Source organism: Megalobrama amblycephala, linkage group LG6 (genome assembly GCF_018812025.1).
Source record: "Megalobrama amblycephala isolate DHTTF-2021 linkage group LG6, ASM1881202v1, whole genome shotgun sequence".
NCBI classification, from domain to species: Eukaryota; Metazoa; Chordata; class Actinopteri; order Cypriniformes; family Xenocyprididae; genus Megalobrama; species Megalobrama amblycephala.
Genome location: NC_063049.1, coordinates 21,291,763 through 21,318,959, shown reverse-complemented (window position 1 = coordinate 21,318,959; position 27,197 = coordinate 21,291,763). Strand labels below are relative to the sequence as shown.

At 37.7% G+C, this 27,197-nt stretch overlaps 1 protein-coding gene across 3 annotated transcripts in view; it reads left to right on the top strand.

The window, feature by feature from the left end:
- nrp2b (neuropilin 2b) overlaps positions 1–27,197 on the top strand; it is an 87,825-nt gene that overhangs the window by 26,917 nt on the left and 33,711 nt on the right. For all 3 annotated transcript variants that reach the window (XM_048193359.1, XM_048193358.1, XM_048193360.1), the window contains exons 4-7: positions 7,605–7,832; positions 10,706–10,861; positions 11,022–11,191; positions 14,442–14,597. In XM_048193359.1, coding sequence (XP_048049316.1) covers positions 7,605–7,832; positions 10,706–10,861; positions 11,022–11,191; positions 14,442–14,597 — 710 coding nt within the window. The remainder of the gene's footprint in view (positions 1–7,604; positions 7,833–10,705; positions 10,862–11,021; positions 11,192–14,441; positions 14,598–27,197) is intronic.

Below are 27,197 nucleotides of genomic sequence, written 5' to 3'. Positions count from 1 at the left end.
AGCTCGCAGTTGCCATGGCATTAACAAGATCTCATTATACTCAGAAGATGCGTGTGAAAATGTGTGGGAGTGTGCGTGTGGATGTGTGCGTGTTCATAAACAAAGACAAAGAGATTTTTTTGGGGACCGAATTTTGATGAATTTGAAAAAGTGTGTTTGTATATAACTCAATGATTACCTCATAAACACCTCTATTTGTCAGTAATACACATCCTCTGATCATTTGAAGAGTAGTGCTAGTAGAGACAATCACATACTGAGTAGGTACTAGATTTGAATTCGAACTTCACTACCATTAAAAAAGTATGTTCTATATAGTGTGAATATGGGTAGTATGAATAAAATTTGGATATATATCTGCCATGTTGTTACTGTCATGTGACCTATCAGTGTCAGTTGCATCGCTTCAATGCCATTCATAAATCCTCTCCCGTGGCCTCATGACACTGTAAAGTGTTCATCGAATGTGCACTTCAGAATCTCGGCAAAAGTAGTAGCCTACTTTTTGTCTGCTGTTTTCGAATACAATGGCTGCGTCCGAAATCGCATACTCTCTTAAAGCAGGTAGGTAAAGTAGGTAGTAATTACTTCATAACGGCTAAAAAAGAACATTCTATGTATGAATGTGTGTAGTATGAATATAATCTGGATGTACTACATTCACCATATTGTCATTATCACTTGACCTACATTGTAAAAAAGAATCGTTGGTTTAACTTAAAAAAGTTACAGGTTGTCTTAAACTTTTGAGTTCATTTAAATGAAAAATTTGAGTTTAATCAACAGAAAATATGATGTTATCTGAACCACATTAATTATCTAAGTTGATTTTACAAAAGAAAAAAATGTATGATAACAAATCATGAAATTTTTTTTTTACAGTGTACCAGCATCAGTTTTGTCACTTTTACTGTCATTCACAAATCCTCTCTCGTGGCCTCATGGGATAGTAAAGTGTCCATCATATACATACTTCAGAATCTCGTTGGAAATAGTAGGTCATCCGGGTACTTTTTGCCTACTCTTTACTATGAAAGAGTACTGTGAGTCCGGACATACTTATTTTGTCACATACTGTTTTTCACCTATATATAGTTGGATGCAGCAATCATGACTTTGAATCAGACTTGCATCATTTCCCTGATATATATATATATATATATAGATCAAAGAAGGAACATTTAGTAAAAGAGAGGGAAAAATAGAAGGAAAATTCTACAAAACAGAAGCAATTGGAACACATCCCAGAATCCCAGAGTGTAAGTGTTGTTTATTTATATTGGTGAATGTACTGGACGTGTCCTGGCGTGGCCAGGGCAGTTTTCTCTAGCAGTGATAGGGATCTTGGGTAAATACACAGCCTGGAGGTGTGTCCGTCGTATGCTGCACAGCCTGCTGGGAAGAAACACTGCATCAGTTCTCCACCTCCTGCTGCACACAGGAAATCAGTATCTTGTCGCCCTTGAACCGCAAAACAGCTACCTGTGCCACCAAGCTCTGAGATTTCAGCCCTTGCCCTTGAGAGCAAAATGATGTGTTATTTCTTCAGCTGTCTGAAGCTTCGGTCTGGACTCCTATCTTGCAAAATTAATGTGCGCAGTAGGGATGGCTCATGGGAAAACACCCCAAACCAGACACTTGATTTCAAATGGCCAACAACAGCCATCTTTATAATGTTGTTAAGTTGCTGCATTCAGAGTGTAAGAAAGCCCAGTGACCTTACATACTGACTTACATCTGAACCTCATTCATAATAACCACTTAGTTTACTCAACCATACATTTAACCACATGATTCTGTTGCCACGGTTACAATCTAAAAACTCTCAGCCAATCATCTCTTTATCAGTGGAGTTCTAGAATAGCGAATTACAGCTCACAGCACAACTGCCCTATAGCTATAGTGATGGTCGCCTATGACTGCATCCCTTACTGTTAGAATTAAGAGGCTAATGGATGGAGATACTGCCCTACAGATGTTTTGGTGCCCTGGAACGCTCACCAATCAGATCACAGCAATGAAATGCTGTGAAATATCAATCTGTTAAATATCACTAACAAAACCAAGGAAATCAGACAGTGCAGCACAGGATTTGTATTTAACTTAAAGGCATAGTATGTTAAAAATTGAAAAATTCGTCATTATACCCCTCATGCCATCCCATATGCTTTTATGCTTTTAATGGAACACAAAAGTGGAGATTTTATGCTCCACTTTTCCATAAAACGGACAAAATGGCAAACATAATCCATAAGATTTGTGCACTATATTTCAAGTATGATAGATTTGTGAGGAATGCACTAACATATAAGATTAGATTTAAGTTTTATATATATATATATATATATATATATATATATATATATATATATATATATATATATATATATATATATATATATATATATATATATATATATAAACTGTCTTGTATAAGTTTGCAAATAAGTTTTTTATAGAAATTAATACTTTTGTTTCGCAAGGATGCATTCAATTTATCAAAAGTGATAGTAAAGACATTTATAATGTTAAAAAAGATTTCTATTTCAAATAAATTCAAATTGTGAACATTTATTTTAATTATAATATTTCCACAATATTACTGTTTTTACTGTATTTTTGATCAAATACATGCCACCTTGATGAGAATTAGATTTCTTTCAAAAACATTAAAAAACCTTTCTGATCACAAACTTTTGAACTTTAGTGTATATTGGCTGTTAAACTACCATTTGGCTATGATAGAACTGGAATATGGTGCACAAGACATATGGACTATTTTAATGTTTTTTTTTTGTTTTGTTTAGTTCTTTTCCTTGGTTATTTGCCATCAGCGTATTGCTCATGTATGTGTATGGCATTACAGCATAGATGAAAATCATGCCAGCACACCTCACAAATATAATCTCTCTTACACACAGACACACACCATTCACTCATCCATGACAATCATTCCTATTCTACCCAGCAACGCTCCTTAATAACAGCCCCCCGATTTCCCTCCAGCCACAGACAGACCCAGCCACGCACGCCAATCCCGGCGCTAAGCCTCCAACGCACTGTCCAGACGTGGCTTTCCCCTACTGGATGAGGGGTGGGGGAGAGTTTCCCCATCCTTCTGCGGGCTGGCTGTTTTTACCATGCTCACAAACATGAATTAATGAGAGCCAACAAAAATGCTGATGGCGTCGGGGTCACTCATGCATACTGGAGCCCAGTACAGTAGAGGCTCAGCGGGGGTCTGGCATACTGTTTGTCTGTCTGAGGTGGCGTGAGTACGAGGGGTCAGCGCGTGACTGGCAGGGTCTCATACGCTCTAATATACTCACGCACACACACAGCCTATCCGAAAAACAAGCTGTAGTAAAGCATAACGTCACCACTGCAGGGTAAAGGGAGTCTGACAGCACATCTGACCCAGTAATGGAGGGAACACGCCAGTCTGGATGCTTTCACGCAACTGTATTTATCTGGTATTAGAGTGTCAAGGAATGGAGGAAACCAAAATGCGATGGCAAAAGAAAAAATCACAAATGGAATTAATTCTTCACATCTTATATATAGTCTGGAAGCCAAGTGATGTTATCACATACATAATGTCCTTTAGGAGAAACACATATGAAACAAAATTGATAGTTAAATGAAACTTTTCCAAGCCATCTTGTTCTTTACCTTTGTGGAATTAAATTTGGTTTCGGATTTGTATTGTATCATACTTGATGTATGTGATGAGAAAACTCATGGTAATCACCATAAAGACTTTAAAATAGACTCATTGGTGAAACGTTTTGCGGCAGCTCTGTATATTTCTATGGCATCGCTGTCGATGAGTAACTAGCTGGTGAAGAGAATTTACTTATTGTAGAGTTAACGAAAGTTATCACGAGCATTGTAATGTTTGAATCGGATGTCATAACAAATGTCAGTAGACGGGGAAGATTTTAAAACGAGTGGCTCATTCATAAATCTGTAAGATCTTACCTTCATGCTGTGGAAATACAAACCAGAAGACAGAACACAATGAGCACAGTGCTGAAAAGGGGCGGGGCTACATAAGGGACACATAGACATACTGTATGTAATGAGTTATTACTGATCACTGCATAAATGGGAGAAACAATAAGGAAAGAGAGTTTGTGTTGAAGAGAAATAACATTCAACGCATGACGTGTGCAAGCAGGTGCTAGAGGAAATGCATGACCATTTTGCTGAGGATGTGAATCCGACACATTCATACATGCGCAAACATGTAGGACTTGAACAGATGTAGTGTGCTGTATTAGTGCAGGAGGGTGTAACATTAACCCTGGCCTGCTGTCTCTCTGGGACCTGTCTCTCTCTCAGCTGCTAGGGTGCCAGACAGGCCCCGATTTCCTGTGTGCTGCCCACACTGAGCGGGTGCACGAGCATAGGCCATTCTACACCCTTCAGGCATCCTTGTCTATCATCTTAACCTCCCTGAAAATGCTGTCAGCAGGGAATTGTGAGATGAAGTTTAAAAGAGATAAACATTTACATTTATGCATGTGGCAGATGCTTTCATCCAAAGCAACTTATATAGCACCCAAGGTATACATTTCTATCACTGCTTGTATGCGCAGGAAATCAAACCCATGTGGATGGGTTTGCACTACAGGAATGCACTTAATAAAACAAAGCCACATTGTGAGATATAAAGCTAGAATTATGAAAAATAAATGTTCATGTGGTATTCGGATGTCAGGGAGGAAAATAGAAATGCACACTTGAGATTCATTTAAAATTAATAATAATACAAATTAATTTTAATAAATAAACAAATAATTATTAAATAAATAATTATATTAAAAATATTTTTTAAATAATAAAAAAAAATTAAATAACACTTACTATGATAAAAATAAATTACAATTAAATAATCTCAATTGTGTCTTCTAGTAAGCTTTTTTTTTTTTTTTAGAAAAATAAAGTCTCAATTTAATTTTATTTCTTAATCTGAGGTGACCTAAAAAAAATGTACCTCTGAACTGCAGCATCCAGCAGACTCTTGTGCATGAGAGCGTCTTTGTGGGTCTCAAGGACAGGTCTGAACACGTCCACATGGGGTCACTGACCTGTCATTAATGCCTCAGACATTATACTGCTGTCTCCGGCTCTAGTACTTTAAATAGCGCTCTGTTAATTTTGCAATGGGACTGAAGGAAGATATGTGTATAGGTGATTTGAGGTTGTGTGAAACACAGTTGTCACTCCCGGCCTGTGCAGTTGTATGCTGTGTACCCACGCAGCTGCTCTGCAAGCACAGAAATAGTTAAAGCATTTCAGTTATTGAGGAGTTAAGAGTCACAGATCACTGAGTGTTTGTTCTCTGATCCGCTGATGTTTTGCCCCCACAGCCCCTGTCAACTGATCTCTTTTAAGTTCTTTCTCATCTATACTTTTATTTTTTAAATAATCTGAGTGGCACTTCCTGTGCCTCAAACACAGAGAACCTTTGAGATTACAGAAAGGATATCATGGGATTCAATGTGCTTGACTGCATGTGTGTTGAGGTGTGCCTTTCTGTGCATTAGTATGAGCTCTGTGACTCTGCATCCCTCTGAAGAGGTGACATTACACGTGAACGTGCTGTGCATCGTGTCAAAGGCTGGTGTGTAGGACGTGTGTCACAGCTGAAGGTGAAGCATGACTGTGCATGTGTTAGCATACAAGAAGCACTACTAACTCTTGTGATACAAAGCCGAACACTGGCCAGCACAGGCTTAAAACCAGCATGAAACTATACAGGTTTACTAAACAGTCTTAAAGGGATAGTTCACCCAGAAATGAAAATCCCATCATTTACATACTGCTCCAAACTACGATTCTTTGTACTGTAAAACACAAAATGAGATATTTAGCAGAATGTCCAAGCTGCTCTTTTTCATACAATTAAATAGTTTGGTGATTCATACTGTAAAGCTCCAAAAAGCTCAGCAGAATGAGCTTGGAATGTAAAACAAAAAGGTACAGATACAAAAAAGGTCCATTGTTAATTGCGTAGCAATGCATGAAGCACAGCAGAAGTCACTTTCAAACAATGCCGTAAATCAGTGCAACCAACTTAAAACCGTTGCAAAATCTGTGTGGAAAAAACGCATGTGAAATTCCCGATTGCGTGGATTCCTGTTAAATGACCCTATTTCAACTGCGAAAATATTTGTTGAACAACGGCAAATATGACTGCATTTTAAGTCTGATATACAAAGTTTGGATTCCTGAATAAAAACATCTGAACAATACAACAATTTGGCCTACCTTTAAACAACATGTGATCACAGAAAATTAATATATATAACTTGGTCAAAATTATAGTAATTGACTAAAATATGTTATGTAGGGGACTCAAATTGGTGAACCTTTTAATGAGGCTGTTTATTACAAGAACCATCCAAATGAATTGATTCACTAGAATGAATCAGACTTTCCAATGCTAAAATTGGAGATAATGAGATAGTGTTTACTTATACAGCACTGGCACAACATTAAACTGAGATGCATATCATACAACATCATGTCCTAAGATGACACCTTAAAGGGTTAGTTCACCCAAAAATTAAAATTCTGTCATTAATAACCCACCCTCATGTCGTTCTACATCTGTAAGACCTTTGTTCATCTTTGGAATACAAATTAAGATATTTTTGATGAAATCCAAGAGCTCTCTGACTCCTCCATAGACAATTTATCCACCACTTTCAAGGTCAAGAAAGGTACTAAAGACATTGTTAAAACAGTCGACCTGACTGCAGTGGTTCAACCTTAACTTTTAGAAGTGACGAAAATACTTTTTGTGAGCAAAAACAAAACAAAAATAATGACTTTATTCAACAATATCTTCTCTTCTGGTGTCCAGGTTCAACATCAGAACACCGACTTGGTATTGGCGAACAAAAAGTATTCTCGTCGCTTCATAAAATTAAGGTTGAACCACTGCAGTCATGTCGACTATTTTAACAATGTCTTTAGTACCTTGAAAGTGGTGGTTAAATTGTCAGACAGCTCTTGGATTTCATCAAAAATATCTGAATTTGTGTTCCGAAGATGAATGAAGGTCTTAAGGATGTGGAATGACATGAGAGTGAGTAATTAATGCCAGAATTTTCTTTGTTGGGTGAACTAACCCTTTAATATGCTCAGTGCTGCCCTGAGCGCTACTATGTTACTAAGTCTGTCTGTTTCACAGAAATCCCTCCTTTATTAGATGCAAACGTGCAGCATGAGAAACACTGAGCGCTATCTCCGACTGTAGCGGTAAATGAATATTGACAGCAGCTGCAGGGATGGGAAATCATTCTAATTTAGCACTTTTGCAGATGAAGTATTTTTCTGCACAGATTTAAAGCTTCACTTTGATGAATGTTCCCGTTTTCGTTCACATCAATATGTTTTTCTCAGAGAGCTAACCGAGTGTGTCTCGTTCTTTGTGTGCGATTGACACAAGAAATCAAGTAATGTGCTTCTGCTGTCCCTCCAGAACAAGTCCACTCTCTGACATTTTGGTCAATACAAAACCGTCATGTCTCACACATACAGCGTGTTTCAGCTGCTGTCTTCATGTATCTTCTGATTTCTCTTTCCCCCAGGCTCCGACTGTTCCAGAAACTTCACCAGTCCGTCAGGTGTGATCGAGTCGCCCGGCTTCCCTGACAAATACCCCCACAATCTAGAGTGCACCTTCATCATCGTCGTCCCTCCTCACATGGACGTCACCCTCACCTTCCTGACATTCGACCTGGAGAACGACCCCTTGCAGGGCTCGGAGGGCGAGTGCAAGTACGACTGGCTGGAGGTGTGGGACGGCCTCCCGCAGGGTGAGTCTAGATGTTGTAATCCCGAAGAATTCTGTTTGGATTTACAGTCGGGGTTTGGATTAGACCGCAGTTTTCCAAAGTCCAGACCACCCGTGACTTTAAGAGGATTGCATTTCCCATTTCCCTCTGACCTCATTGTCTGCTTCGAGATCATTATGTTGCATGTCTGCCGTACATAATTTGGTCACTTAATGATTTCTAATCCACATACCGTTCACTATCACACTATGGGCCATCTGTTTGGTTTATCCACCGTCTATACAGCTGTTCGCTCTTACCCTGTGACACTCACCACCAGTCCGTTGGCCACTGCGCTAGCTGCTCCGCCGGTATGAAGCTCAGGCGCATTGCTGTCATGCTGTTACTGCGGCTGCCGCTGGAGCTATTTTAGTATCGAGCGTTGGCAGATGAAAGCGGAGCCCAGGGCCTTGCTTTGCCTTATCTGCGCCAGGCGGGGCCAAAAAGCCATGGCACCCTTACTCTTCCGCACGGAGGGGTGGAGGAGACGGGGGACGGGGGGTAACAGCAGCCATGGTAACCTTTATCAGGAAAGTGAAAATGGGGCGTGAATAACACTGCAATAGGATTTAATCCTTGTCTGGAACAGAGCGCTGTGGAATAGGCTCTTTTCCCCCAGCTGTCTTATTAATGCTTTAGCCCTGAGACCCCCATGCTGCCTCCACCCTCGCCCTTCTGCCTCTGGATAAGGCTTCATATTGGAGCATTGTACATGCGCATATAATCATACACATTATAACTGTAGACACTAAAACACAACAGTATATTTAAGTATAACCAGCTTTACCAAGATCATATTCATTATTGTCATTTGAAAAAAAAAGACATTATTTAAACTGTAATGTGTTTCTTTGCCGTGGTGGTATTTAATTCTTAAGCATTACTGTTATGAACATATGGTGGAAATATGCTTAATTGTGCAAAATAATTTTCATTTGCCTTATGAAAAATATATTTGTTTAAAATAGAGTCTTCTTAATACGGAAGAGGATTAGGGCCAAGCAATAATAAAAAAATAAAACCATCTTGAGATTAAAGTTGTTAAATTTCGAGAAAAAACTCGTTAAATTTAGAGAAAAAAGTTGAAATAAAATGTTGAGAATAAACTCATTAAATTAAGAGAAAAAACTCGTTAAATTTCAAGAAAAAAGTCGAGATAAAATTTTGAGAATAAACTTGTTAAATTACGAGAAAAAAACGCGTTAAATTTCGAGAAAAAAAGTTGTTAAATTATGAGAACAAATTCGTAATTTAATGAATTTGTTCTCGTAATTTAACGACTTTTTTCTCATAATTTAATGACTTTATTTCTCAACATTTTATCTCGACTTTTTTCTCGAAATTTAACGACATTTTTCTCATAATTTAACGAATTTGTTCTTGTAATTTAACAACTTTTTTTCAGAATTTAATGACTTTATTCTCAACATTTTATTTCGACTTTTTTCTTGATATTTAACGAGTTTTTTCTCGTAATTTAACAAGTTTATTCTCAACATTTTATCTCGACTTTTTTCTTGAAATGTAACGATTTTTTTCTCATAATTTAATGACTTTATTCTCAACATTTTATCTTGACCTTTTTTCTCGAAGTTTAACGACATTTTTCTAATAATTTAACGAATTTGTTCTTGTAATTTAACAACTTTTTTCGTAATTGAATGACTTTATTCTCAACATTTTATTTCGACTTTTTTCTCGAAATTTAACGACATTTTTCTCATAATTTAACGAATTTGTTCTCGAAATTTAACGATTTTTTTCTCATAATTTAACGAGTTTATTCTCAACATTTTATCTCGACTTTTTTCTCGAAATTTAACGACATTTTTCTCATAATTTAACGAATTTGTTCTCGAAATTTAACGAGTTTTTTCTCGTAATATAACGAGTTTATTCTCAACATTTTATTTAGACTTTTTTCTCGAAATTTAACGAGTTTTTTCTCGAAATTTAACAACTTTAATCTCAAGATGTTTTTTTTTTTTTTATTATTGCTTGGCCCTAATCCTCTTCCGTATCTTAATATTAGAATATTTTCAATATATTTAATATATTTTGCCATGAAAAGGAAGCCTATTTTTACATTTAATTGAATTTATTTATATACATATGAAAAACATGGTAAAAAATGATTTTACGAAATGAAAATATAGTGGAAAAACAATTTAATTTTACTATATATATATATATATATATATATATATATATATATATATATATATATATATATATATATATATATACAGCTATGGAAAAAATTAAGAGACCACTCCAAGTTCAGAAATCAATGTTAAGTGGTCTCTTAATTTTTTCCATAGCTGTATATATATATATATATATATATATATATATATATATATATATATATATATATACAGCATATATACACATATAGAGTCCTTATCAAAGTTGTGATCAATAGCCTCCTGATTCGATCATCAACACCATCAGAGGCGAGAGAGAGAGTTATTTCAACCCACCGTTCGAAAGCACTTGCAGTATTAAAGCCCTTTCCTCTCCAAAAGAGAAGAAAATCAATGTACTTGATTGATACTAGGCTATTTCACCCATCCTCCGACTCCGTGTGTGTGGGGTGGGTGTGTGTGTGTGTGTGTGTCAGGGTGGAGGATGGATTCATTACTGTGAGACAGCAGCCTCTCTACAGCATTAGAGCATGACCAAACTAAATCACATACATCTGCTGACAGACAAACATCCCAGAATTCGGAGAGGTGCTGTTTTATAGGTTGTATGCATATATAAAGAATTACCAGTCTAGTCTTAGGAGCAAAATGAGACCAATTCACATCCCAGCACTGAGAAACCATTTCCTACATTTGTGTGTATTGCAGTGGGACCTCTGATTGGACGACACTGTGGTACGAAAATCCCCTCTGAAATACAGTCGTCCACTGGTATCCTCTCTCTGTCCTTTCATACGGACATGGCCGTGGCCAAAGATGGCTTCTCTGCCCGCTACAACATGACTCTCAAGGAGGTCAATGACAGTAAGTGTTTTTTTGTTGTTGTTGGTTTAGCTACCAATTTGAAAATGTGGTTTGCTAGTAACAAAGAAGTAGGTAAATACATTGAAGCTGTTTAAGAGGGTGTCTTTATAAAACAGACAACATATGAGGACATTCTGAGAAAACTCTGTGTGTTCCTCAGATTTCCATTGCAGTAATGCTCTTGGCATGGAGTCAGGAAAGATCAGCGATGATCAGATCTCTGCATCATCCAGCTTCTATGATGGCCGATGGTCTCCAAGACAGGCTCGACTTAACTTCGAAGACAACGCATGGACGCCCAATGAGGACAGCAACAAAGAATACATCCAGGTGAGGTTTTGCTCATTCATGCCTTCTGCACATCCACATTCTAAGGAACACACTAAGGAACAAGTTCCCGTCCCTCTTTTGCAAACTTATTTGCAGTCTCTAAATGCTTGTGAACAGACAGACGGATTTGAGATTTCTGATTCTGGCAGGATGTCGTTCGGGTTAGGTGCTACACCAGGCCTACAGAATGAGACTGATTACTTTTGGTGTTACTTTAAGTGGTGTGTCGTATTTGTGTCAGGATGCTGCTGAGTTGTGGGCTTCTGGTAGAGCTCACAGCTGTTGTGTTGTGTTAACACCTGACATCGCTCTCAGGGTCCACGGCCCAGACATCCATCTTGACAAACAGCTGTCGTAAATGCCAACATGCCCGAGGACCATACTTCACCCAGACACCTCTGCTCTGTTGTGTGTGTTCAGATTGAGAGGCGTCATTCTGTTTTAGGTGTATACATGTATTTGAGATTCGAGTATCATTGATATTCATCAAATCATCCAGGGTTGCAGGGTAAATTAACTGATCAAGGTACCTTAAAGAAATGCTCTGGAATGACGAAAGTATATGTGGCATGATGTTGTTTACAATGGAAGATACTTTAGACTTGACCCCTTAGAATTTTGTTGTGTTATTTTTATTATACTTTATTTTTTATTTTTGTTTGGTTTGGTTTTTATTAAAACAGGAGTCTATTTTTTTAAAAAAGTTTTTAAAAAGTTTAAAAAATACAAATGGTTTTCAAAATAATAGCCACAAAAAGGGCTGTAGTGTATTATGAGGAATTTTATTTTATTTTATTTTATTTTATTTTATTTTATTTTATTTTATTTTATTTTATTTTATTTTATTTTATTTTATTTTATTTTATTTTAGTTTAGTTTAGTTTATTTTAGTTTAGTTTTTTTTTTTTAATAAGCAAAAATCATTGTTACAGTAAGGCACTTGTAGATTTGGGTTATTATATTATGTTATATTATATTATATTATATTATATTATATTATATTATATTATATTATATTATATTATATTATATTATATTATATTAAAATAGGACTATTGAGATCACTGACCTTGCCTTTGAAAATTTATATTACATTTTTCAGATCAATTTTATGACCGTGTAACGCCGGTAACTTTGGCATAATACAGCTCCAATATTTTTTATTTATTTTTTTTTAACTGAGGGATGGCATAAAATTATCTTCTGTGGTAATCAACATGATTCCATAGATGCTGATGATAGAGTTTAACTTGCATTGAACCCATAACATCTCTTTAACATCTCATCACATCTTCTTCCGTGCTCTTTTCCCATTGTTTTTCTCCCTCTCTCTTTATTACTATTCATCAGGGACTCGCTTCTCAGATGTGGTAGGCTGCATCTTTCTCTCTCTCTTTCTGGTCTCTGGGCGAATGCAGGGGTTGATGATGCACAGCCCGCTCTGATGGTAACAGCCACTTGATTGATGAGGGTCCTTTGCTAGGAATAAATAGTTAGCAGCAGTCCTGGGTTCTATTGATTTTTTTGTCTAGGTGTGTTTCTCTGTGGCCCTAAGCAGCTTTACAGAAGGTACTATATGTGTGTGTGCTTGTATCTGTGTGTGAAAGCCACACCTGTCTCTCTGACAGATAACAAACGCTGCAGTTTTCCCGCTCATGTTCGGATGACATCCCGCTGAGCAGGGAGAGCCGAGGATCATGGGTAACAGCCCTCCTCTAGGACGGGAGCTGAATGCCTGATTAAAGACCTCACTGCGGTAGAGGCGTACGGGCAGAGAGGCGGCTCTCGCGCCGCAATCATCATCATCATCGCGGGGGGGTCCGGAGAGCAAGGGAGGGTGATAATCTTTGTGGAGAGAGGGAGAGTTGAATGAAGGTGGTTAGTATCGATCAGAGCTCAGGTGATTGATCTTAAGGCTCTGATAACACCTTCGCTGCCGCCCATGATCTGCAGGGTGGGGATGCCTCATATTCCCACAGCTCTATCCATCTTTCAGCTCTTCTCTCTATCTCATCCCTCTCTCATCTCTCCCTTTGCTGCCTTTCTTATCTCCCTCCCATCACTCTCTCATCATCCCATTTTTAGTGGAGATAGCTAAGGAAACAAAAGCTAAAAGAAAGCATTTAAAAAAATGAATATAATTGGAAAAGCTGAAACTAAACCAAATAAATTTTTATGACTCCCAAAATTAATTGAAATAAAATTAAAATGGCAAGTTCATTCGGTTTTTAGTTTGTTTCAAATTTTATAACCGGCTTCATTAAACATGAGAATACCACTAAATAACAACAGCAACACTAGATGGCCCTGAGAAATGTAATGATAATTTATTTTATTATTTTTTTAAAATTTAATATTTAATGTTAAATTATATAATTAAACTCACTAACTTAATTTTAAAGGCACAAAAATATTAAAAATAAATTAAAATTATAAAACAAAAAGTAGAGGACAACTTAATTAAAAGTATAAACTGAAAATAAAATCAAAACGAATTCAAGACTGTAAAAACCTTGGCTCATATTTTGGGTTACGGTTTTGTCCTAACCGCTTATTCTAAGCTTTAAACTCTTCAAGCAACAAGCATTTCATCTGTCCAAATCAGTTGTGAAACTGCAGACGCGACATAATAACAACCAATTCAAAGATGCTTGATAGTTAACTGTCATGTGAAGCAGGATTTTGGACCAATGAGATGTCACAGTGGGCGGGGCTAACCAGTTCAACCCGCGGAAATGGAATCCAAGCGATCGACAAAATGTCCTGTCACAGTCCCCCTGTGGTGAAAATCAAGTTTTTAATGTTGTTTATATGTCTATGTGATGTTTTGATGTTTGTTTAACATTAGCTTCATTTATTAGCTGTTTGATAAGGTAGTCAAGCAAAAGGCTAATCATATTAATAATCATATTAATTACTGTGTTGTGTCCGACGTTGTAAAAAGTGATATCATTGTGCAGCGTTTACCACAGTAAGTTGACCGAGTGGATCTCTGAGCTTGTGCGAATGACTGGAGGCGGGGCTAATTATCATATTCATAGATCCGCGTATACTAAATGAGGCAAGGGTGTAGTTACATTCAAGCTATTTTAAGGCATTACGATTTTTTTTTACAGGAAAAAACAATTAAATATGTAATTTTACTGATCAAAGATGAGTTTAAAGGGATACAGTTATTGACTACAGGGGGACTTTAAGACCCTAATCACAGGAAAGATTTGATTGCATTTTTACATTTTTTCCTCCTCAGGTGGACCTGCACTTCCTGAAGGTCCTGACGGGCATTGCCACCCAGGGTGCCGTCTCCAAAGAGACACACAAGTCCTACTTCGTCACCACCTTTAAACTGGAGGTCAGCACTAACGGAGAGGACTGGATGATCTACCGCTACGGCAAGAATCACAAGGTATGATCATGTGGGAATGGCATGTTTGAGAATGTGTGAGAGATAAAGCAGTCGGTGGTTGTCTCTCTTCCTGTGCTGGTTATTTATCAGAAATATTTGAAGTACTCTCACACACTGTGTGTATGAGAAAAGAACTGAAAAGTCAAGAGTTACCTGTATTCTAACCAGTGTCTAGTTGCAATGGTGGGTTAGCTGAAATGCTGGTGTTACCCTCAGACTTATTAACTAGCTTAACTCCCAAGATTTTCACAAGAAAGACTATGCTGGTCATGCATAAACCAGCCTGAACCAGCATGGAAATTCATGCCAATTTAAAACTGCAGTCCGTAAGTTTTGCCTCTTTGTCGCCATCTCTGTTTGAAACCTGCAAGTTATTCGTGGAATTATCATCTTTACGTGGGTTGTGCATCAGGACGGCTCCTCAGCTCGGATGAATCTAATGTTTTGAGGAGCCACCGCACCGGTGTGGATACTTTACTTCAGAATCAAAGATTCTACATCTTGGAAGTATGACCAAAATAAGAATTTTCACCAGAAAATGTCATCTGAACAAGCAAGTAATATGGCAGCCAATTTTGTTCTGACCAACAGAGAAAAAAGCATTACAATAATTCGCCATCAAAATGACACGTTTAATTATTCCAGCTGCTGTGAGAAAAGGCTATAAATGATTCGCCACCTGCAGCATCCGGGACTCCTTCTTTATGCATACAGACGTGACGTAATGACGCAAATGCAAACTCATATTTCCCGCAGAAACCTACCAGTACCACTTAAAATAAAAATAAAAACTTTATTACAAGCTTACTGTTGTGAATCAGGCTAAGGTAAGGAAATAGTTTTGAACACTGGCTGGTTATGTACTTGCTCAACAATCGATTTTGGATCATTTTTAACCAAAAAAAAGTTACGGACTGCAGCTTTAGATTGCAGATGTTCTTTTGGCAGCATCTTCATGTCCAGGCTGATGGGAGAAACTAGACAGGACTCCATTACCAAGAAACCAAGTGAAAAGACAGATTTGAAGGCTTGAGAGAAAGGAAAATGAAGGGAGGTCAGAGAAAGATGAGAGTTGAATGAGAAGGTCTGTGTAAAACGAATCGTCCTGTGTGGTACATGCCTCTAATCTTCATTTATTAACAAATCCCCTGGAAATCCTGTATGGAGTTGATTGCTTGAAAAGGGGAACATGTGAAAGCTCTGATGTTAGTGTGATGGTTTTGGAAGAAGCTGTAAAAAACATCAGCTGCCACTGAGAATAACCTGCCGGATACAACCCGGGGCACCACCAACTGGGTTAGGGTCTTTAGTCCTGGACCCCCTGCTGGAATAGCCTCTGGCTTTAATCTTTCTGAAAATCTCTGAGCTCCGTCCTCCCTTAATGTGCTCTGTGTTTTTACGGCTTTGGTTTCAGTCAGCTAAGCTTTGTTAAGAAGTCTCGCTGTGTCGAAATGGGAGACTCACGCCTTATGGGAGGCGTGACCGATCGGTGTCCATTTAAAAATGGTACTATTAAATAATGCACTATTTATTCATGTGCCTGGAAGAAATATATTTTTATGTCAGCAGCTATCTAGCAAGATGTCTCAGTCATGCAGACTAAATGCGTTCAGGCATGGCTTTTTTAATATCGCAAATACCGAAATATAGATTAACAGGAAATAGTGTGTCGGCATTGAAATGAAAATGTAAATTTAAAATGCTTAAACAGTTTTGCATGTGAGCGTCATGTAAGTCGACTCAGAGTCAGACAGGTTATTACTTTTCAGGGCTGTGTGGTGATCGTTTGGTTTGATAGCACCGCATCGGGCTCTAATCGGTCTCAAATGATGATGGTGGAAGAGTGTGTGTCCCTGGTCCAGAAGACACTGACAGATTGTGTGTTTACGGACAAACAGGAAGAGCTGCTGAAGAGATCACTGTAGGCTGGTGGCTGATAGTCTCATTGTGTGTGTGGTGTAAGTGTGATATCAGCAGAGCTGGGCTTAATTTCTTCTCAAACTGCCTCAGCTGCTGTGGCGGTTCTTTCAGTTCACTACTAGATTACCTGCAGCACACTCATTCAGTCACTGCTAAATCAGATCTGATAAGATCACACACAAACACACACACACACACACACACAAACGTAGCTCTGTTCCAAAACCTTCCTGTGTGCTGCGTATATAGGCAGGTACAGTATGAGGCAGCATCGTAACTGAAAGGTAACATCATAAGTGACTGATTTGAAACACTCTACACAAAAGAAAATAGTTTTTAAAAAGATATTGATCATATCATGTTTTAAAGCTAACTACTAATACACTAATGAGCATAAACAGGTTATTTTAAATGAGCTTGAACATTTTACATACTTTTCAGTATTTAATGAAATATAAACACACTAACATTCAAAAGTTTTGGGTCGGTTTTTTAAAGAAATTAATACTTTTATTCAGCATGGACACTTTAATTTGATCAAAAGTAAATGCAGTTAAGACTTCTATAATGTTACAAAATATTTCGATTTCAAGTAAACGCTGTCCTGAACTTTCTGTTAATCGAAGAATCCTAAAAAAAATGTCAAATCACATTTTCCACAAATATAATAATAATAAGATGAGAAATGTTTCTTTAGCAGCAAATCAGTCTATTAGAATGAAGGATCATGTGACACTGAAGACTGGAGTAATGATGCTGTAAATTCAGCTTTGTCATCACAGGAATAAATGATTTTTTTTTAAATATATTAAAAGGGAAAAACGTTTTCAATTTTTGTTGTATTTTTGAAATATATATTTTCAAATATATATCTTACTGACCCAAACTTTTGAAGGGTATTTACAGAAGAGGATTAGGGCCAAGTAATAATAAAAAAATAAAACCATCTCGAGATTAAAGTTGTTAAATTTCGAGAAAAAAACTCGTTAAATTTCGAGAAAAAAGTCGAGATAAAATGTTGAGAATAAAGTAATTAAATTACGAGAAAAAAGTAGTTAAATTACAAGAACAAATTTGTTAAATTACGAGAACAAATTCGTTAAATTATGAGAAAAAAGTTGTTAAATTATGAGAACAAATTCGCTAAATTACGAAGTTGTTCTCATAATCTAACAACTTTTTTCTCGTAATTTAATGACTTTATTCTCAACATTTTATCTCGACTTTTTTCTCGAAATTTAACGAGTTTATTCTCAACATTTTATCTCGATTTTTTTCTTGAAATTTAACGAATTTGTTCTCGAAATTTAACGAGTTTTTTCTCATAATTTAATGACTTTATTCTCAACATTTTATCTCGACTTTTTTTCTTGAAATTTAACGACTTTTTTTCTCATAATTTAACGAATTTGTTCTCATAATTTAACAAGTTTTTTCTCGTAATTTAATGACTTTATTCTCAACATTTTATCTCGACTTTTTTCTCGAAATTTAACAAGTTTTTTCTCGTAATTTAACGAGTTTATTCTCAACATTTTATCTCGACATTTTTTTTAAAATTTAACAAGTATTTTCTCGTAATTTAACAACTTTAATCTCGAGATGGTTTTATTTTTTTATTATTGCTTGGCCCTAATCCTCTTCCGTAGGTATTGTGCATCCCGCCATAGTGGAGTTTTTCACTGAGTGCACTGCTTTATGGGATTGCCACCTCTGTGGATACATACAATGCTGCCTTAGAATTTGCCTTAGAACATATTTATGTATATTTATACATTTTGGAACAGGTATACATATGCATAAATATTTTTTGATATCTATGATGCCTTAAAATACTGTTTTGGAGCAGAGCTACAAATTCACTTCCCATTTTATTGGAAACCACACAGAAACATATACAGCCAATCCCACATCACCACACACTTCCTCCTGAGAGTGTATCTGATAAAGCCATCAATGTAATGACAGAACTATTTTCACAAACATACTGTTTCAAATTGCACACAGGTCAAAAGGTCTCAATCCTATTTCCACTGGTGGGGAAAATGAGTGGGTCCCTCATGTAAGGTCCCACACCTGCTCCTAAGGTTAACATGACCGTTTAAAGCAGCCTGGTCATTGACCGAGATCATTATCAAGGTCTGGTAAATTCCTTGCTTGTATAACAATACCATCAAGGGGTTTGTATAGAGAGAGAGAGAGCATATGGTATGCTTGTTAACGTGTAGAATCCTGAGGCGAAGCAACCAAGAGTGCTGTCATGGGAGATGACATCAGCTCGGACTTCAAAACAGCAGCCTGACAGATTCGTCCATCTCTGTGCATTCCTCCGCTTCACATGGAGCGTGTGGATAATGGAAGACCGCTGCCAGATCCCAGGAGGAATCCTCTGTTCTTTGGGAGTATACCACTGAGGGTTTAACCTTTAGTGATGTCATAGCCCAGAGAATAGATGCTCTTTGAGTCGGGTCGTCTGCATAAAGCACAGGCAGAATGTGTGACGGAAGGTGTTCAGTGAACTGAGGAAACCGTTTCACACATACTAGAACAAAAATACACAGTTACCTGTCTTTAGTGGGGTCGTGCAAATGTGGTTTTCATTCACTGTGACAAATGGTGGTTTTAGAGGAAACATTTACACCTCTGAGGGTCATAAAATATATCATCTGTTCTTCCAATTACTGTGTGTACTGATTCCAAGTTGACTTAAAGCAGCAGTCTGTCATTTGTACAATGCTATTTTCACCAAAATGGAAGCAGAATTGCAAAAATTATGCATGTTTCCGATCAGGTTTCCTGAACACTCCCTCATTTGCTTATTCCCTCAACAAAAATTCAATTGGATTTTCCCAATGTCTTTTGGATTACTGCAGAACAGGGGTTCCCAAATACATTCCTGGAGCCTTCCCAACACTGCATGTTTCCCATGTCTCCTTAATCAAACACACCTGATTCAGATCATCAGCTCATTAGTCGAGACTCCAAGACCTGAAATGGATGTGTCAGACAAGGGAGACTCCAGGAATGTGTTTGGGAACCCCTGCAGCAGAAAATAATCTCTGTGACCAACAAAAGTTTATGATTTGCTCAAGATCCCAACTTTTGTGAATTTTGAAGCTTAAATACGGTTACCAGAAGCTAAAAGTAGGTTACAAATGAACTATACTATGATTGCACAACTTCAACATCATAATCTCTAAACTTCCAACAATTCTTTCGGTCTTCATTTAAAGTTGGAAAGTTTGATCTAGAATAGTTTGCAAGAGTGTGATTATAAATACAACAAAGCTTTACCTGTTTACCTGTTCGGCTGATGACGTTTAATGTCCCAGACAACATTTTTAGTCCCATTTAGCCACTTGTTGACAACCATTTTTCAAGACAGGTAAAAGCTTACAAAATCACGAGTTGTGTATTACTGATTTATTTAATTGTGTAGAATAAAATATAAAGAAATCTTGTTAACCACAGACCTTATTTCAGGCATTTAACCAAAAAACCCCATTCAAAGAAACCTTTTGGGCCCTATCATACACCTGGCACAATGCGGCGCCAGGCATGATGCAAGAGTTTTTTGCTAGTTTCAGTGCGATGCAGTAATAATTTTCATGTACAGCACCACATTGTTTAAATAGCAAATGCATTTGTGCCCATTTGTTCGCCCATGGGCGTGCTGGTCTGAAAACGAGGTGTGTTCAGGTGCATTGTTGGCGCATTGCTATATTGAGGCAACTGAAACAGACTGTGCCATCGTCCAGCTGAAACCTGGTCTAAAGTCAATGCCGCAATATTTTTAAAGAGTGCGTTAGATATGCAGGTGCACAATGCACACTCTGCTTATTACATACACAGAGATGCGCAGCAGCACACATACAGTACATGCCAAATATTAAAAATAGAAGGATTACAATGTAGAAGATTATTATTGTGTGCATAAAGTTAAAAATGCTCGCTTGAGAAGCGTTCCGTTTTTCCACTTGCAAATTCTGTATTGCATGTTACGCCCAAAAACACACCCATTACTCATTAAGACAACAGGGACAACCTTTTTAGACCATGTGCCGGGCGCACCAACCATTTTTCTCATGGTTAAACTAGCAAAAGTGGATTTGGACACGACCTAAGTGCACTTGCGCCGTGCACTTTAGACCATGCGCTTAGATTGTTAAAATAGGGCCCATTGACTTTGAGACGATGGAACCATAAGTGCAAGAATGCTTATTTCCTGGTTTTAGGACTCACTTCTAGAGCAGATCGAAAGAAAAGGGCTTCTTTACTTATAGTTGTTTGTGTGCATGAAACCAGGATAGAAGAAAGTGTTGTAACAGAAATTTCCAGTGTTTTTCTACTGAGACACAGTGGGAAGGTAAAGCGAAGAGGGAGGGCTTCCACATTCCAATCTCTCCAACTCAATCTCACATACAGACTGGGAATTAAGAGGAAAGCAGGAACCAAATCATCATTCTACACTTTTTCCCTCTGAACATGATTTACTCTATCAGCCATTGTAATCCAGAAGATGAGATTCCACACTAAAGGAGCTTTTTGGAGAGAGTGTTTTAATGTTTATATTTACAACATGTTAAATCACACTCTCGATGTTTTTGATTCATACTTAGTATTCGTCAAAGATATCACCAGCATTTAAAATTCATGACACATCACAAGCCTTTCTAGACAATAAACAGCTGCACTCATATGTCATATGGCAATCAGTGAGAGGCACCAACACACCAAATTTGGCCTCAGGTATCTGAGCCCCTCATTGCTGTGCCACCAGCAGACTATCAGTCAAAAGCATCTATGACAGTAGAGTTTACAGCCAAGGGCTGTCAGGGGCCCGGAGCCAAACTGAATGACACCATATTGACAAAATATGACATACTAAGCTATACCTCATCTAAAGCTCTTTTAAACTCTCTAATTCTTGTATAATTATTCTACATGCAGTTTTTCTGATCTCATATTAATCAAGAGACTACATGGAATATTTGTACTTATAAAATAATTTGTCACAGGACTATTTCTGTGAGTCTCTCTCTGTGTTTCTCCTCCTCTGAGGCTGAGCCTGCACTGGCCTGCAGCCAACTGGAGCCCGGCTGCTCTGTCAACATCTTCATCTTGGCCGTGGAGGTGTGGGAGAGAGCAGGAGAAGGGCAGAGAGAGAGAGAGAGTAATGACTCGAGCAGAGCTGTGAACGCTGACCACATTTCCCAGCGGCCCCATCAGTCTGAGAGAAAAAAAAAAGTGTGGCAGCGAGCCAATGCAAAGCAGCGAGAGATGGAGGGAACGAAAGACAAAAAGACAGACACAGGGAAAGATGGACAGGGCGGGGAACGCAACACCTCTTTCTTCTCCAGCGACCCCAGTGCGGTCGTGTGGCTTTCTGTAACTCAGCCTGAGCAGTCAGGCATTGTGGGAGATCGTGTCCACTTTTATGCGACCATAAATTCTCTCTTCTCTTTCTGTATTATATTAACAGTGACAACGTCTCGCAGGAGGTGTGTGTGTGAGTCCTCACACTCCAACCTCAAAGAGGGTTCACTTTGGGGGTATTTATTATTTCAGTAGGCCGCCCTTGTGCCAGACATTTGAATAATTCAAACTAATTTTTAGGAACTCCTCACTGGGAACCTGCCCTGTTGGCCCCCACTGAGGACCCATTTCACCTCATGAATATTCCCGCACAATATACACATTTTCCTGCGCTGATGAATTTCTAAGGAGTTCGTTCAATATAACTACTCCTGGACTGTCAGACGTAATTTTTCAATAATTCATATAACAGTTAATCTACATCCGCCCTCATTGATCCGTCTATGTGTGTGTCTAGACAGACCAGCAGCAATACGGCCATTTACCCTGTCAACAGATGCCTGTTTTTCCACAGATATGTGGCACAATCCTTTTGTGTAAACAGGTAAAACACATATGAGATCATGGCATGACTTGCTTTAATGACTTTATTGTCATTGTTTCGTGTCAGACTTGATGTTCGACTTGATGTTCAAGTGAACTATAAGAGTGTGAATGAAAATATTATTTTATATATATATTCAGATGCTTATTTTAAGTGTGGTATGATCATATTAGAAGTCCTTTGCATATTCATGTCCTACAGTATTACAATAACCATGCAAATCCGCATCATGTGCGGCAGGTCTTAAAGTGACAGCAGCCTAATAAACTTGCTACAGACTTTTATTAATGTTAATCAAAACACAAAAGTAAATTAAAATCACTCACTGCTCTTAACTGTATAACTTTTGTAGCTTTAATAAAAATTAATCTGTATTTACTTTATAAATTATGCAGTGAAGACTGATAACTTTACTCAATTTCTCAATTTTTAAACATTTAAAATATACTGTTTTTATGTTGTTTCTACATCAATTTGAATGTGAAAGGTAACACTTTACAATAAGGTTCATTAGTTAACTACATATGAACTAATAATGAACTGCACTTCAGCATTTATTATCATTGTTAATGTTAATTTCAACATTTACTAATACATTATTAAAATCGCTTTAACATTAGTTAATGCACTATAAACTAACATGAACAAACAATGAACAACTGTATTTTCATTAACTAATGTTAACGAAGATTAGTAAATACAGTAACAAATGTATTACTAATGCTTAGTTCATGTTAGTTAATACATTAACTAATGAACCTTATTGTAAAGTGTTACCGTGAAATTATTATGATATAAAAATATATTAAATCTTTAATGTTAGGTGTGATTAATCACAATTAATTTCAGTGTTATTAAATATTTTTTACTCAATTGACAGCACTAGTTTAATTGCTTGATATACTAATAGAGCAGGGCAGACCAGTTTTTACTGTGAATGTTCGAATATAAAAACAGTTGGTATATCTTAAGTCAGTGGTTCCCAAACTTTTTTTGCTTGGAGTACCCCCTGAAGGGATTACCATCCTTCTCTCTTCCATTTCGTCTGCAGTCACACCTTTTCCATTAAGGGACAATATTTGCCCCCTAAATTGATTTTCCAGTGCATTTTTTTTTACATTTTATAAAATAAATAATGTTTTAAATAAAAAATGTTCAATAGAGAAATATGCAATGATGGTAAAACTAAGTAAAACTTTTAAATATTAAACTAAAACCGCCATTAGGTGGCAGCAAGTCTCTGTTTTTATGAGTGAGTCATCGAGTCATTCATTCAGTAACGAAGCAAGTGGCTGTGAATGAATCATTGAATCATTGACTCTCACGATTCGTTCAAAGCCGCAGAATTGTTTTTGAAACACAGACGTGTTGTAGTTCTGCTGTGGTTTTCGTTAAAACTATTATTTCATTGCAAAATACAGTAAATAGGCTACTACTGTGTTTAAAATGTACGTTTTATTTTTTGACCTGTTGTATAATAATGTCACGTTTGCAGTCATGTGGATATTTGGGAACAATTGCATTCTTGCTCGTTATCAATATTAAATACAAGAACTCACACAAGGTAGGCCTATGTTTTTGTATCGAAGAAAGTTTGAGTCTTAAATCGATATCAGTCCACTATCTGTGTCTATATTTGTTCTTTGTGCGAATAAGTGCTAAATCCCCACTTTTACAAAGGTGCATTGTCGAGAACGGTAGTAATTTAGCGTGATTTAAGGCAGCAGACTCTGCACGCAATCTATCATATGGATGCTGCTTCTGTGGATGCAGTCGTTTTTGACTGCAAATGATGAGGTAATTTGATTAAATGTTCTGTATTTACGACATTTTTGGCATTTAGAAATACATGCTCGATTTTAATATTATTTTAAGGTAGAATTAAATGAATAATTCTGCATTTTGTTCACGTACCCCCTTTTGTCACCTCACGTACCCCCAGGGGAAACCTCCAGTACGCGTACTCCAGTTTGGGAACCAATGTCTTAAGTGAGTATAAACAGACAGGGCAAAAAAATATGTGTGAAAATGTAGTAAAGTAAGATAACATACAGCTACGTATTTTCTGGAATATATTTCTGGAAATCTTTGAATTTGTATCAATGTTTCTTACATCAGAACAAAATCTGCCATATCCAGCTGACATCAGGTCAGTACTCAGGCATATAACATTCAGGAAGAAACACTTTACTCATGTCAGTCATTTTTCACATGTGGGCACAGAGTCAGAACATAAGAGAGACTAAGTGAGGGAGAGAATGAAATGAGTGCTCACTTTCACACAGAACGGAAAGAGGGAGGAATGCTCTCTACCTCCACCCCAACCCTCTTGTAGATGTTAGAGCTCAACATGCTTTGCTGGTTGTTCTTCTGTGATCAGTTTCAGATCCATCTTTATACTTCAGACCACAAGCGTAACACGTTCTCTTTGGTTTATTCTTCACTACAGCTTTGCTTGATCGTACATGATATATGTAGTTTTCCTCTTTTTAAAAAAGACTGACTTTTCCAACGGAAAGATTTTCTGAAAGCATCAATGCAATAATTAATTTCCTCACATATCCAACCAAAAAAAAAGAAATCAACTTGGCCATCACTACTTAGGTTCCCTTTCGTGGGAACTATCGACGCTGCGTGGTAACGCAGAAGGTTCCCAATGCGTTACCACGCAGCGTCTCGTTCCCTACTCAGGGAACCAGGGTTACATCTGTAACCTGAGACGATTTTCTCCATCATCAAAACTACTCCAACTCGGGCATCAACAGAAGCGGCAGTCAAGGATTTTCTAGGACGTTTAGTGAAACGCTGCGGGTTTTACCTTTTTCCAGACCCTTAGTGTCTCAGTTTTTAATATTGTTTATAATTTGGCTAATTTGATAATGCTTTCATCTGCCAATATGAGCACATTTAGCTTTGTTGAACACATTTTATATGTTTAAATACCCCAGAAAAACTGTCTGCTTGAAGTCTGCTTGTATCTAACACCAAATATACTCAGACCCCCACTCACATACAAAACATCATCACCTGAGACAGACAACACATACCTGATACTCCCCTCAGACTGCATGCTGGGAAACACTAGCAGCCGTGCTGGAGGGAACGTGATATAAGTAACGTACGCAAATGCATGATTCATGAAAGTAATTTAGCATAAACCTTCCGATGACGGCTGTGTCCATTTATTATGTCTCTGGCTACAGGCATGCATGCACACACAGAGAGTGCATCAATCAAAGATTACGCCTAGACTGCATAGTGAGAGAGAAACAACGGAAGAAAAAAAAGACAGTGCGAGGGCAAAAAAAAAAAAAAAAGGAGGGAACGGGTGCGAGGGTGGCCTTGTATCAGTAGATGGCCCGTGACAGCAGGGTTGACAGCAGTTCTCCTGTTTCGGTGTGTGGGAGTCTGTCATTACCAGAACCTGTATGTCTGTCAACACAACACCAGTCAGAGGCCATTGTAGCTCAGGGATGCAAAGAAAACATTAGCAGGTGCGCACGTGTGTGGGAAAAAGCGTAGGAAACAACTAAGGTATAGTTTCATATTGCTAATATATGTTTGGCTAGAAGCAGTATTGGACTCCGCCTCCATTATAGATTGACTGCTGCTGTCAGAATTCGAGACTTTATGTCATTTGTGTCATTCCTCTCGCTTCCCCTTTTCCTCTGTCTTAGAGGACCAGTGGGAAATCACCGTTCTTCAGCTTCATCTCAGCCTGCTCCCTAACGTCCTTGCAGTAATTGGACTGCTCAATCCTGTTATGCCTTTTAGTTTCTTCTGCTTTTTGATCATTTTGGCATCTTCATGGTTAATACTCTCTTCTTTGTGCTTGGAACTTTATCCATAAGGACCAGTATTCCTTCTGTCCCAAATCCCATGTGATATACATCTGTTTGTCAGTTATGAGAGTCTCACAGCTTCCAGTTTCCTGCTGGATTGGATTAAACAGGTTGGCTAATCAGAAGCCAGGAATGGGAGCCGTCCAGTCAGGGGCAACATTAAATACAAACATTTTTAAATAATTATTATTATAGTTGTGATGTTGTGGGTGGTTGCTAAGCATTTGATAAAGAGTTCTTAGTGGTTTTAGTACTATGTGGTTACTAGGGGGTTCGGAGTGGGTGCTAGGTTGTTACTAAAGCCTCGTTCAGACTGTCAGTCCCAATCCGATTATTTGTGTATCCAATTGGAATCTGATGTTAATGTTAATGTCCACACTGTGTATCGCAAGTGTTTAAATCCGATTTGTGTGTCTATGGCGCTTTTTCGTTTTCCGGAATATCTGCATTGGTTTCTATGGCAATGATGTTGTGTTCGTAGATATACGCCAAAAACAACAACAACAACAACCTCAACATGGAGGGGTTTGCATTTGCAATACAGATGTTGTCTTATTTACATTATGACAATGTGTAGCCGCTGGCGCTGGAATACTGTATTATAATGAGGCAACAGAAACATAGGAGGCTGGTATGCGTGCTGTTGTCTCCCCTGGTCTCAAAGCATGTCTAAGTTATAGCCTATTGACGAGCTAATTTCTGCTCGTCCGGCACTTTGCAACAACACAGCCTTGTGTTTCTGCAGCGATTTTTAGCATGTTTCCCATAACAACATCTGACGTTTACATTGCGTGAGAAAGTCACACAAACCACGTGAAATCCGATCAGAGCAGTCAGACTGAAACGGATGTCCAGAAATGCGATTTGAATAGGATTCCAAACCACATATGAATGTAGCTCGAAACGGATTTGTAAAAA